At 41.7% G+C, this 13498-nt stretch overlaps 1 protein-coding gene across 2 annotated transcripts in view; it reads right to left on the bottom strand.

Moving 5' to 3' along the window:
* Nucleotides 1–13498, bottom strand: part of MYO5C (myosin VC) — a 65616-nt gene that overhangs the window by 39103 nt on the left and 13015 nt on the right. For both annotated transcript variants that reach the window (XM_087704174.1, XM_087704173.1), the window contains exons 8-16: nucleotides 13335–13442; nucleotides 12276–12382; nucleotides 10529–10794; nucleotides 9194–9275; nucleotides 7140–7280; nucleotides 4615–4740; nucleotides 3623–3706; nucleotides 2381–2515; nucleotides 1088–1185 (exon numbers count right to left, since the gene is read on the bottom strand). In XM_087704174.1, coding sequence (XP_087560300.1) covers nucleotides 1088–1185; nucleotides 2381–2515; nucleotides 3623–3706; nucleotides 4615–4740; nucleotides 7140–7280; nucleotides 9194–9275; nucleotides 10529–10794; nucleotides 12276–12382; nucleotides 13335–13442 — 1147 coding nt within the window. The remainder of the gene's footprint in view (nucleotides 1–1087; nucleotides 1186–2380; nucleotides 2516–3622; nucleotides 3707–4614; nucleotides 4741–7139; nucleotides 7281–9193; nucleotides 9276–10528; nucleotides 10795–12275; nucleotides 12383–13334; nucleotides 13443–13498) is intronic.

Here is a 13498-nt window from a genome sequence, read left to right as displayed (position 1 = left end):
CAGCAATCGTCTCTGCCACGTGGATCAGCTGAGAGGATATAGGTAAGTAAGGCACAGGGGCGGGAGGGCGGGCCCACCTGATCAGCGGAGCAAACTGGTTCGCTCCCACCTATCGGTTCGCCCGAACCGGCTGAATCCTACCCTTGCGTTTGTGCCATTCAGGTTGAGAGCCACAGTGGATGAGAGGATACGAGTAGATACGATCACGCTGTTGGGCTTGCTGACAAGACCTCGTCAATATTTTCTGGATCCACAGCACTGTTGCACTAAATCAGGGGTGGGTTCCTGCCAGTTCTAACCTCTTCTATAGAAAGAGGTTCCACAAATTTACAGTGCTGTTTAGAACCGGTTCCAGCTCCCACCCACCCCCCGTCCGAACATTATCAAGACGAAGAGCGAGAGGAGGAATTCTGGGAGTTGAAGTCCACAAGTCTTAAAGCTGTCAAGTTTGAACACCCCTGGGGGTTTCTTTCCTAAAGGGCTAGGGGTGCAAGGATCTTGTAACTTGACAGCTTTAAGACTTGCGTGCTTCAAATGCCAGAGTTCCTGAGCCAACATTTTGGTTGCTAAGCAAGAGCGTTATTAAGTGAGTTTCACCACATTTTACAAGTTGGTCATGCCCACTCAGTCACATGGCTGGCAAGCCACTCCCACCCAGTCACATGGCCGGCAAGCCACTCCCACAAAGCAGGCCACACCTACAGAAGAGGTTCTAAAAAATTTTGAAACCCACCACTGCACTAAATCCACACTTAGCTAAAAGCCAGATAAGCATCTTTATGTACATTAGAAATAAGCGGCAGTTGATCATTTCTATCAATACGAAGGTACAATTTTCTTTTCCCCATAATTTAATGCTGATTCTTTTTTCTTCCCTCTGTTTAATGGGCCTTTTGCTCTGTGCTTCTCGACCTTGGGAGTCAGGCATCTTGCTTATAAAACAAACTTTCATCTCATACGATTTTAAATAAGAATCATATTTCGTAGGAATTTTCCTAAGAACAGGCACATAAAAATCTTTTAATTCAGTTCTACACACACTCATATAATGTATGTTTAAACTAACGTCATTTTCTTTCATACTCACTCAAATGCTAACTTTTGATCGTTGGGTTTTATGCACCGGACATAATGTGGCGTGGTAGCATTAAGAGTCTCCATTAATAAATATAAGGAACTGCGAAACTGAAATATAGTAAAAAAAAAAAAAATTGAACTTTTAGAATAGAGCAGTGGAGGGTAGAAGAGAGAGGAAGAGAAGGAGAGGAAGAGGAGAGGAAGAAGAAGTGTGGAGGAGAAGTAAGGGAAGAAGAAAGAGGTAAGGGAAGGTGGGTAGAAGGGAGAGGAAAAGAAGAAGAGGAGGGAGGAAGAGAAAGAAAGAGAAGGAGAGAAGGTAGGAAGGAGAAGAAAAAGGGTAGGAGTAGGGCATCGCACGACAAAACCGCGCTCGTCAAAATAGCGGTGCTAAAACCGCGTCGCTAAAGCCGCAATGTCATCACCGCGACGTCATCACCGCCGCGACAACAGCGCGGCGACAGAAGGGCGCTTTAAAACAGAGTGGCGCCGGAAAGCCGATTTAAATTAAGGTAAGGGTTGGGTTTAGGTTTAGGGGTTTGCTTTAGGGTTAGGTTTAGGTTTCGGGTTAGTGTTAGGGTTAGGGTTAGGTTTCGGGTTAGGTTTCGGGTTAGGTTTCGGGTTAGATTTAGGGTTAGGGTTAGGGTTAGGGTTAGGGTTAGGGTTAGGTTTAGGGTGCTGAGTGCTTCGGAAGGCGTGGATTTGCCCTCCGCGGTTATGTCATCGCGGATAAGGGCTTCGCAGTTTTGTGGTGGAACCGGAGTAGGGAAGAGGTAAGGGAAGGAAGAAGGGGACGGAGACAAGGAAGGAAGGAAGTAGAGAAGGAAGGGAGGGAGAAAAGAAAAGAAAGAGAGAACGAGGTGGTGTCTTAGCAGGTGCGAAGGATGGTAAACAAAGCATTTTAAACTATACCTTATAACCTTCCAAATAGAATAATAATAATATAAGAATGGCATAGAATAGAGCAGCATCTTTCTGGTTAACTTGTGAATGGAAGCTATGATATTTATTACAAGCTTCATACAAGGACAGTCCTTATTGTCAAAACAAATGAGTGTACAGAAACTCAATGATCCTGGTGGATGGAAGTTTGGGGGTCCATCTGCCATATCTCTTTTAGCCCCCCTCCCACTTTCAGCTCCCCTTCATTCAACCCTTCCGTTGTACCCCAAATCCTTTCCCAGCCTAAGATTGTTTAAGGCAAAGTAAGAAAATAGATCCATTCAATAGAACAAGCATGCATGCATTTTTTTTTTAAAAAAAAATCTCAGTCTTTCTCAAACTTGGTAATCCAAAACAAAAATACCTTACTTCCAACAGTTGCACGGAACTGTTTGTTAGGAGACGCAATCACAGTTTTTGCAGACTTAACTTTGATTGCAGCGTGAAACGGGGAAAGAGGGACTGGCCCGTCCTGGAAGAAGTTGGCAAACAGCCGAAACTAAAAAAAGAGATGAACATTAAAATTAAGATAGGCACAACAGGCCGTCTTCGATTTAACAACCGTTTTTTTTTTTAAACAACCGTTAGAAGCTGCAATTTTTGTGCCGTGACTTTTTAAGCAGCCCCTCCAGAGAAGAATGGGGGGGGGGGAGAAATGTATTTTCAGATTCTCTTCGTGCAACTTTACAATCAAGTAAAGTTGATTGTAGCTCATCGGGCCACGCTTCCTGTTTGGTCTACCTTGCAAGGCTGACACAGGGCTTGTTGGAGCGAAATTTCTGCTCACAATGACCTAACCAGACACATTCAGTTCTGGTCAGACATTGCCAGGATGTATTCCAGTGTTATGCAGTCTATTCTATTCTATTCTATTCTATTCTATTTATTAAATTTAGAGGCCGCCCAATCCCAAAGGACTCCGGGCGGCTTACAGAAATAAAATTGTAAAAGAAAGGTTAAAAAACATACAGAAAAGAGCAGATTAAAAGAAACACATCATGCACCCAGTCTAATCAGGGCTGGACCTCGATCAAGAGGTCAACAGCCCCAGGCCTGCCGGAATAGCCAGGTTTTGATAGCTTTTCAGAAGGCCATGAGAGTGGGTAGGGTCCGGATCTCTGGGGGTAGTTCATTCCATAGGGCCGGAGCTGCAACAGAGAAGGCCCTCTTCCGAGGCGCCGCCAGCCGACATTGTCTAGCTGATGGCACCTGGAGAAGGCCCACCCTGTGCGATCTTATCGGTCGTAGGGAGGTATGCGGCAGAAGACGGTCTCGTAGATAACCAGGTCCTAGGCCATGTAGGGCTTTAAAGGTGATAACCAGCACCTTGAATCGTGCTCGGAGACCAATAGGAAGCCAGTGCAGCTCGCGGAGGATAGGTGTAGTGTGGGTGTGCCTTGGTACACCCAGTATCGCTCGCATGGCTGCATTCTGGACTAACTGTAGTCTCCGAACACTTTTCAGGGGCAGCCCCATGTAGAGTCTGAGGTTTAAGCATCCAAAAAGGATGGACTTTAGCTTTGATAACTCCAAACATCTTGCAAAGTTGCGCTTACCAGAACTGTAACAGCTAAAGTATTGTGGAATCATAAAATAATATATTTACCTTACTGTTTCTCAAGATATCAATCAGTACTTCGTAAACAGTGTCCCGGTTTTTTTCTAGAAATCCTTCACTTTTATATTCTACCTGTTGAAGGAAGATAGATTGACAATGGTCAATCATAACGGTAAAGGTTCCCCTCGCACATATCTGCTAGTGGTTCCCGACTCTAGGGGACGGTGCTCATCTCTGTTTCAAAGCCAAAAAGCCAGCACTGTCCGAAGACGTCTCCATGGTCATGTGGCCGGCATGACTCAATGCCGAAGGAGCATGGGACACTGTTACCTTCCCACCAAAGGTGGTCCCCATTTTTCTACTTGCATTTTTACATGCTTTCGAACTGCTAGGTTGGCAGAAGCTGGGACAAGTAACAGGAGCTCACTCCATTATGTGGTGCTAGGGATTTGAACCGCCAAACTGTCGCCCTTTCTGATCGGCAAGCTCAGCCTCTTAGCCACTGCGTCCCTTACGGTCAATCATAAGAGCAGCGAAAATATAAAAAGGAAAAGTGTTGCATTCATTCCCAGGACAGATCAGTGGAACAGCCACAAGGCATATCTGTAATTTTTAGATTTAAGATTCTTTGGCAGCGAGTTGGCTGGATCCCAGCAGATCAAATAAGAGTGGGATCTCCAAGGGATCACAGATAATTCCTTGTAAGCAGAAATGGTCATGAATTTCAGAAGGAAGGAAGATCTATAAACATCTCCTTTAATTCCCAAAGAAAACGTTTTATTATAGTCTTAGAAAATCCATCTCATGTTTGGACTAAAATGAGAAGCTTCCACAAAAATCAAAATAACTCGTTGGCAAAATTGTTTCAGAAGCTCGTTTCACTCACTCCTTTTAAATCATGGCATTACAGAAATAGCATCATAGTTTTGGGATAAATGATACATTATTAACTCTTTACAGGTGAATAAATCATGACGAAGGATGAAGTTTCATTCTAGGAAGTAGAAAGATAACATTTCTTTCCATACTAAATAACTTACCTTGTCAGCAAAATGCTGGATAATAAAAGAAGTATTTGACATCCTTGGCTTTTCAAAGAGAGGGTTCTTGTTCATAAAATTATTATATAGCTTCTGGAGCCAATTTTCATCAGTTCCTTGAGGTAGCTGTTTCGGGGTGGGGGGGGGGTGGGAGGAAGCAAAAATGGCATATCTAAAATTAGAAGCGATAAATGAAAATTGCTTTGGGCCTGCCAAATTTGATACTGTGGGAAACTGGGAGGGGAGAATTACATGGAGTACGGGAGATATACAGTCAAAATAACATTCCTTTCTCAGAGAGTCAAGGACACCTTGCCCTGCAGCTGCAATGGTGTGACTGGGAGGCATCTCCAGTTTTGGATGGTGCCTGATTCGACCATGGGATGGAAATGTGGGTGCTGGGCAGGGACTTGAACTTTCGTTTGGGCGGGGAAAACCCGGAAGCTTTCAGATTTCGGGTTTTCCCAGATGTGCCAACATGACATCTCTAATAAAATGGAACTTTGAGGAAACTCTAGCCTTGGGGTCTTTTTCATTAGGGGTGTTACTTGGTTGGTTGGTTGAATAACCCACTTCTTTTATACACACAAAATCGATTGCAGAAAATACGACTTCAGCCACAGAGTGGTCAACGCCTGGAATGCTCTACCTGACTCCATTGTTACATCCTCAAACCCTCACAGCTTCAACCTCAAACTGTCTACCGTGGACCTCACCCCATTCCTAAGAGGTCCGTAAAGGGGGCGTGCATAAGCGCACCAGCGTACCTAATATCTCCGTCCTACTGTCCCCATGTATTTATATTCCTTTCTTTTGTTTACATCCATGTTTATATTTATGCCTGCTATCTTGTAGATGTTTGACAAACTAATAAATACAAGTAAATACAAATACAAGATTGTGTACAGTGCAGTGGTGGGATTCAGCCAGTTCGCACCTATCCGGGAGAACCGGTTGTTAACTTTCTAAGCAGTTTGGAGAACCGGTTGTTGGAAGAAATCTCCTTTTGTTTTTTTCCACTTTACAGGGCTAATCCTGTAAGGAAGGCAGGAAGGAAACATTCTAGTGTTGTTTCTAGCCTCATCTTTATTGACCTGCTTACAGAAACTGCCTCTCCGGTTAATCCTTATTACATTGTAACAGCTAAGGCGAAGCGTCCATCAACCTGAGTGACCTTGAGTTGGCCACGCCCACCCAGTCACATGACCACCGAGCCCTCAACTACCCAGATGGTCATTAGTGCAGAGAACTGGTTGTTAAATTATTTGAATCCCACCACTGGTACAGTGCTCCCTCCTTCTTTTTCTACCCAACCGTCTTAGCTTTCTTGTTCTATCTGCAAGATTGGGTTGCAATCTGGAGAAACCTCTATCCTTCTCTCGGACTGGATTTAGACTTCTCATAGGCATCATGGGTTATTAAATAGTTGAGCCACAACCGAACAAATAAGGCATGGCTACATAATGCAATATCCAAAAATAACTTGTGGATAATAACTTCCATGCAGGAAGGAAGAAACACCTGTTGATGCTACATTTCACTACCCTCATCCTGAAGGGATCAGGCTTAGCCAGAGTTACCAAACGCAGTTAAAAGGATTCCATACACTGCAATAAAGCGTTTGATTCTGGCTTGATTCTTCAACCCAAGACATTTTTTTGGCTCAGATGCAAATTCTCCGAAATTGGCTATATCTGCATCTCTGCTTAAGAGACTCCTGGCTCTGAGTTGCTGGTTTCAAGTATATTTTGTGTCCTACTTTGATGAGAAATTGCATCCCCATAAATAGGCTTTTGTTGTTGTTAGTTGCAAAGTCATGTCCAACCCATCACAACCCCATGGACCACATTCCTCCAGGCCTCCCTGTCCTCTACCATCCTCTGGAGTCCATTCAAGCTCACACCAACTGCTACGGTGACTCCATCCAGCCACCTCATTCTCTGTCGTCCCTTTCTTCTTTTGCCCTCAATCGTTCCCAGCATTAGGCTCTTCTCCAATGAATCCTTCCTTCTCATTAGGTGGCCAAAGTTCTTGAGTTTCCTCTTCAGCATCTGGCCTTCTAAAGAGCAGTCAGGGTTGATCTCCTCTAGGACTGACCGGTTGGATCACCTTGCAGTCCACAGGACTCACAGGAGTCTTCTCTAGAACCATAGTTCAAAGGCCTTAATTCTTTGGCGCTCAGCCTTTCTTGTGGTCCAACCTTCACAGCCATCCATTGCAACTGGGAAAACCATAGCCAACTTTTATTGTCAGGGTGATGTCTCTGCTGTTTAGTAGGCTATAGCTTTCCTCCCCAGGAGCAAGCAAATCTACTTTGATGGGAAATTGCAACCGTATAAATAGCCTTAAGAGACAGAAACTATGAAGATGAATTTTGGTTTGGCAAGGAGTCTTGCTAATATGGCTAAGAAGCATTAAAATGGTAAAATTAGAAAACTGCCTTTTGCAAGGATGTTTTAAAGAAAATTAGCACAAAACAAAAAGGACTAGATTTGGGTTTGTGAAACTAAGATGTTGACACTTACCAAACACTCTTCATCTAAAAGTTCTAGAATGCCCATTTTAGCTTCAATCAGATCAATGACTGGTTGATTGTCATAAAAATCAATTAACGTCCAGGGGATATTTTCCTTCATGTATTCTTCTTGTTCAAGTTTAAAGACATGCTGAAAAAAATGATATTTCCAGTTTAATCTCCCAAATACTGTCGGTTGTTTGACCAGTCACATCAAAACTCAAGTGTTTGCTTAACAATACTGAATTCTTTTTGGGGTCAAAAGAGAAAAGACATGTAAACATCAATCCCACCATGATAGAATTATCCAATCTCATATCCTGACTGAATCTAAGGCTGGAGAGGATATAAAGATTTTACTTATCCACTCCAAGTCTCAAAGAAATGATTGTTCCTCTCAATTCATGATCTTCCCAACTTTCAACCATCACAGATACCAGATTTTAAGACTTTTGTTCTCCATCCTCCTCTGAGCTACACTCTTCAAACAACCACATCCTCCTCGTTCAGCTATTTACTGATGTACCTTATTATTCCACTCTAGTTCCCAAATTACATTTTACTTTTTTCCTCTTCAGCTGAAATAAATGAATCTTCTATCTATCTATCTATCTATCTATCTATCTATCTATCTATCTATCTATCTATCTATCTATCTATCTATCTATCATCTATCAATCTATCTATCTTCTATCTATCTAACTTCTATTTATCTATTTTCTATCTAGCTATCTAGCTATCTTCTATCTATCTATCTATCTATCTATCTATCTATCTATCTTTCTATCTAGCTATCTATCATCTATCTATCCTATCTATCTCTTCTATCTATCTATCATCTATCTATCTATCTATCTTCTATCTATCTTCTATCTATCTATCTATCTATCTATCTATCTATCTATCTATCTATCTCTATCTTCTATCTATTTTCTATCTATCTATCTATCTATCTATCTTCTATCTATCTATCTTCTATCATCTATCTATCTATCCTATCTATCTCTTCTATCTATCTATCATCTATCTATCTATCTTCTATCTATCTTCTATCTATCTATCTATCTATCTATCTATCTATCTATCTATCTATCTATCTATCTATCTATCTATCATCTATCATCTATCTATCTTCTATCTATCTTCTATCTATCTATCTCTTCTATCTATCATCTATCTATATATCTATCTATCTATCTATCTATCTATCTATCTATCTATCTATCTATCTATCTATCTTCTATCTAGCTATATAAAAATGACTGTGTGTATGTAGGTTCCAGCATAACTCTGGAATGCCTCAAACAATTTCAACCAAATTTGGTTCACAGATGACTTCCTCTCTGGAAACAAATACTGTGTAGGTAAGACACCCATAACAACCCTCGGGGTGTGTGTTCTGCTAAGATGCAGCCTGTTGTGCCTTCAAATGGCTTCTACCGTACTGTCCCAAAATGGCTTCAACTGTACAGTGCAATGGAGTTGCTATGGTAATGGTTTCACAGTACTCCACAAGGGGGCTCCCTCTGGTAAGGGAGCCGAAATCAGGGCTTTTCCTGTCTAATATAGGATTATGATAAATAAATAAGCAGGCAACGCTGGGTTATCATCTAGTCTAAAATACATCTCTCTTTAGTCCAGCTGGTAGGAGTTATGGCCTCTTTGACATATTCATTGGGGCTTCTAAAGATTGTCCTATTTAGAACATGTTAGCAAAGATGACTAGCTGCTTGCTTTCAACTTCTCAGCAGCTCAGGATAATCAAGCTGTGTAGGCATTTCAAGGGAATGTTACATTTGAGATTAAGGTTTAAGTTGAAGCGTGCCTGGATAAGACTTCCATAATCATGGCCACTGAAGCTGCTTTACCTGCAGAATCATTGCAAGCCACTTTGAACCAGGCCTTTTAAAACTTCTACACAGCAATACATTTTTTAAAGGTGCCAACATTTTTAAACTTTGAATTTTACAGCCAAAAATAAGTCAACTGCATTTTTCTGGAATATCAACTCAAGACGAATTTTTTAATCCAAACTAACGGACATCCATTAAAAAAAGATCATACCAGGTTGAATTGTTGCTGCAGTTTTTCATTGGCATAGTTGATGCAAAATTGTTCAAAGCTATTCAGATCAAAGGTTTCAAATCTGAAATACATGGTAGAAAGTTTTACATTTTTTAGATTGGCGGGAGGGAAAAATCGAGGACACGCGATCCTTTCTGTTGTACGTTTGAGAAGCAATGCAGAAAAATCATTTGGGGGCAAAAGATCTTAACAATATTCTTGTACCGTATCATGTTAGAACAGTGTTTCTCAACCTTGGCAACTTGAAGATGTCTGGACTTCAACTCCCAGAATTCTCCAGCCAGCGAATGTTGGCTGGGGAATTCTGGGAGTTGAAGTCCAGACATCTTCAAGTTGCCAAGGTTGAGAAACACTGTGTTAGAATGATAGATTTGTAGAATCTGAAGACTTCAAAGAGATCACTCAGTGGAGAAGTCCAAATCTAGAAGTAATGTCCACATAACTATAGATAGTCCTTGACTTATGGCCATAATTGATCCCACAGAGTTGGCCTCCTCAGGGTGCCGTCGGCCAGACAGTGTCGGCTACCGACCCCCAGGGGGAGAGCCTTCTCTGTGGGAGCGCCTTCCCTCTGGAATGAGCTGCCCCCGGAGCTTCGTATAATCCCCGACCTCCGGTCCTTCCGACGCGCCCTAAAAAGTTGGCTTTTCCAGCAAGCCAGGCTGGCCTGAACAAAATAAAATAAATGATTGATTATTGTTAATTTTAATCGAATTTTAAATGTTATTGTTAATCTTAATTGGGTTTGTTTTTTGGATACTCTATCTAATTTTTTAAAAACTTTTGTAATATGTGTCTTTTTTAATGTTGTACGCCGCCCTGAGTCCTAGGGAGAAGAGCGGCATATAAATCCAATAAACAAACAAACAAATAAACAAACAAGGCAAGGCCTACCCAGGATTTAATGCAGATATTGGGTTACTTCCAGGGGTGAAATGCTACCGGTTCGAGCCGGTTCGCCCAAACTGGTAGTAAAAAAAAATGCTTTTAAAAGTTTTTAAAAAGTTCCAACAATCAGCTATGCCCCGCTATCGTGGGAACTTTTTTAAAAACATTTTTAAACATTTTTTTTACTACCAATCAGCTGTGCAACAATCAGCTATGCCTGATTGTCTGTGAGTTTCCTACTTGTTGCAAGGGGCCATTTTGTGTGAAGTCCAGCTGCTTTTACGTTGTGTGTGAGTCAGTTGTGCGACCACGCCCGCCCAGTCACATGGCCACCAAGCCACGCCCTCCCAAGCCACGCCCACAGAGCCGGTAGGGAAAATGTTTGAATTTCACCACTGGTTTCTTCTGAAAAACAGATCCTCTTACCCATAAATGTCCAAAACACCAATAAAGCTATGTTGTTTGCCTGAAAACTGCAAGGCCTTGTTAATTTGTTCCACGATGAAATCGAAAAGATGAGAATAAATCTTCTTGGCCAAAGCATCTCGGGCGTTTACAGCTTGGTGTTTCGTCATTGGCTTTACTACGGTTTCGGAGGTAGTAATAATTTTCCTGTGACAAAGCCACTGAGCTACTTTATCACTTTCGACTCCCAAGAGCTCACAAAATATATGAAGATGTTTGTCGTCCACCTTTGAAGCAGAAATAAGAAACCTATTGTCATTGGGCATGTCAATCATCAAAACTTCTACAGCAGTGTTTCTCAACCTTGGCCACTTGAAGATGTCTGGACTTTAACTCCCAGAATTCCCCAGCCAACATTCGCTGGCTGGAGAATTCTGGGACTTAAAGTCCAGACATCTTCAAGTGACCAAGGTTGAGAAACACTGTTCTACAGCTTCAAAATGCAATATATTTTTTAACATACAGTGGGTAGCTTGATAGTCCACAGACTCTGTTTTGTGGTTCTACTTCCTAGAACTGTTTCTCAGCCTTAGCCACTTGAAGATGAGTGGACTTCAACTCCCAGAATTCCCCAGTCAGCACGACTGTTGGAAGTTGAACGCCTCTCATCTTAAAATTACTAAGGTGAAGAAACACACCTTTTTTAAATTAAAAAAAAAGAGGAGAGAGATAAGGGAAGAAAGAAGGGGAAGGAGAGGAGGTAGGAAGGAAGTAGAGAAGGAAGGGAGAGAGAAAAGAAAAGAAAGAGAAAATAAGATGATGTCCCAATAGATGCTTGGGATGGTAAATAATACAACCCAAACTGTACTCTATAATCTCTTAAAGGAAATAACAATAGTATAAGATTGGCAAAGAAAAAGAATAACCATGTGAATGTTTACCTGGAATTGTATGTATATAGAGCACATTATAGATAAACAATATTTGGTTATAAATAGCTAATTATAGAAAGGGAAAACCTAACTGCAAAGAAACCAATACGGAACTGCTGTATGATACTTATTGTTCCTATGTTGTCTTAAGTCATGTGTTTATTCTTGATGTGTTTATGTGTGTAAAATAAAAACTTAAAAATAATAATAATAATAATAATAATGTTACGACGTCCTAGGCCCCTGGGTGGGGCCCGACTAGTAACCAATGCCAAATCCGGCGAAACAACTGGCCGCTGTGATACAATTGTATAATAATAATAATAATAATAATAAATTTTAAAAAATCCTTAATTAGGGGTGACTGAATGGAGCTGAGTATGCCAGATGCCCTTCCTGACACCTACAAGGAGTTCACAACAGAATTTTTTCCCCCTTTCCATCTTAGGAAAGAAACATCCAACCTAGGTTTGAACTCTCAATCTTCTGGGTGGGAGGCGAGTGCCTTCACCACTAGGTGACCATTCATCAAGGTGAAGAAACACTGTCCTAGAATATCTAGAATATCCCAAGGTTTGACAACCCCGGAACTGAGTGCCAATTCTGCAGATTTTAACATGTTTTTTTCTTCTAGATTCATAATGGGCTGGAGAAAATCATCAGAGCAATATTTCTCAACCATGGCAATTTGGAGACACATGGACCTCAGCTTCCAGAATTCTCCGGCCAGCAAGGTACTTCCTGATGAATGTACTTCCTACAAGCCAAAGATTAAGGGACTTAAAGGTGGGGGGACCTTGCATTGTTCATTAAAACATTCTGCCAGTAAATCTTACATCAACAGAAGACTTTTCATCACCAACAGGACTGATCTGCACATTGCCTAAATGAAGAATAGCGGACAGTATTTTAAAAACATCCATCTGAAAATCTTCCTTCAGGCCTGCAATGAAAAACGAGCAAAAATTATCTTCCACCCGGACCGTTAACATTACAATTAATTCTCACATTAACAGTGTGATTTGATGGATGCCCCCTTAGTTCAGTGACTCCTAAAAAGCATGAGGGCATGTTGGTTCAGTAGTTAAAGACTGGAAAGCTGAGAGCCTGTGTTTGAGACCCAAGCACCATGCAACAGGGTGAGTTCCCGTTCTGTTCTGACGTAGGCTTCCCCCAAAAGCACGAGGCAGAGTCCAGGTCCCGACAAAACTCCTTTTATTAAATGAATGTGAATTCCTCTCATTCACATTCAGCCAAGGCCTTGCAAACAGTCTTTCAAAGGAATATTTATGACCACAGACCTCATCTATCTTAGAAAGCTGCCATGTAAATATTTTCCAAATGTAGTGCTATGCAAGGAAAGACTGGGCACAGAGTCTCTGAGATTCATGGACAGCTCTTCACACTCCTGAAATGAATCTAACAACCGAACGAACGAATTGTTTCCTGCAAAAGCCCTCTCCCCTTTCGCTCCTCTTTTATGTCCTATGGGAGGGGCCATTCACCTGCCACCTGTGGCTTTACTCCCAAGTCGACCCTGATTTCTGAATTGTTCTTTTCTTCTGGCAGCTCTGCGCATGCACACACTGGGAACGGGCTCCAGCTGTTCCTCTGCCTCACTGCTGTCTAGCTCCGTAGGCGCCTGATCACTGCCAGACGGCCTCGGCCCCATCTCTGCCTCCAATGCAGAGCCCTCGGCTCCCTCCCCAAGACACAGAGATGAGCACTGTGCCCTAAAATAGGGCACGTTTTACCTTTTGTATTTAAAAAGGTGCATCGGATAGCATGCCAATTTTTTTGCCAAGCTATCAGACACTAAAGGACCCAACAACATTTCGTAAATGTTAGAATTTTGCTGTGTTTTTTTTAAAACAGATAACTTGATAAGAGCTTACCTAACAGGTTGAACGTTTTTTGAGTTTCCTTCATGTCGGCGTGGTCATTCACTCCTTCAATTGTGATGTTTCTACCCATGTTAGTATAATTAAATTCTTCAGCACTTGCTACGGGTGGAAAGCAAATACGTCACCAGATATGCTGACCATGGAGGCCACAGACT

This window comes from Thamnophis sirtalis, unplaced genomic scaffold (assembly GCF_051295495.1).
Source record: "Thamnophis sirtalis isolate CommonGarterSnake01/CBP01778 unplaced genomic scaffold, rThaSir2_p1.2 scaffold_2, whole genome shotgun sequence".
NCBI classification, from domain to species: Eukaryota; Metazoa; Chordata; class Lepidosauria; order Squamata; family Natricidae; genus Thamnophis; species Thamnophis sirtalis.
The sequence above is the reverse complement of the archived record's forward strand: the minus strand, read 5'-3'. Positions and strand labels throughout refer to the sequence as shown.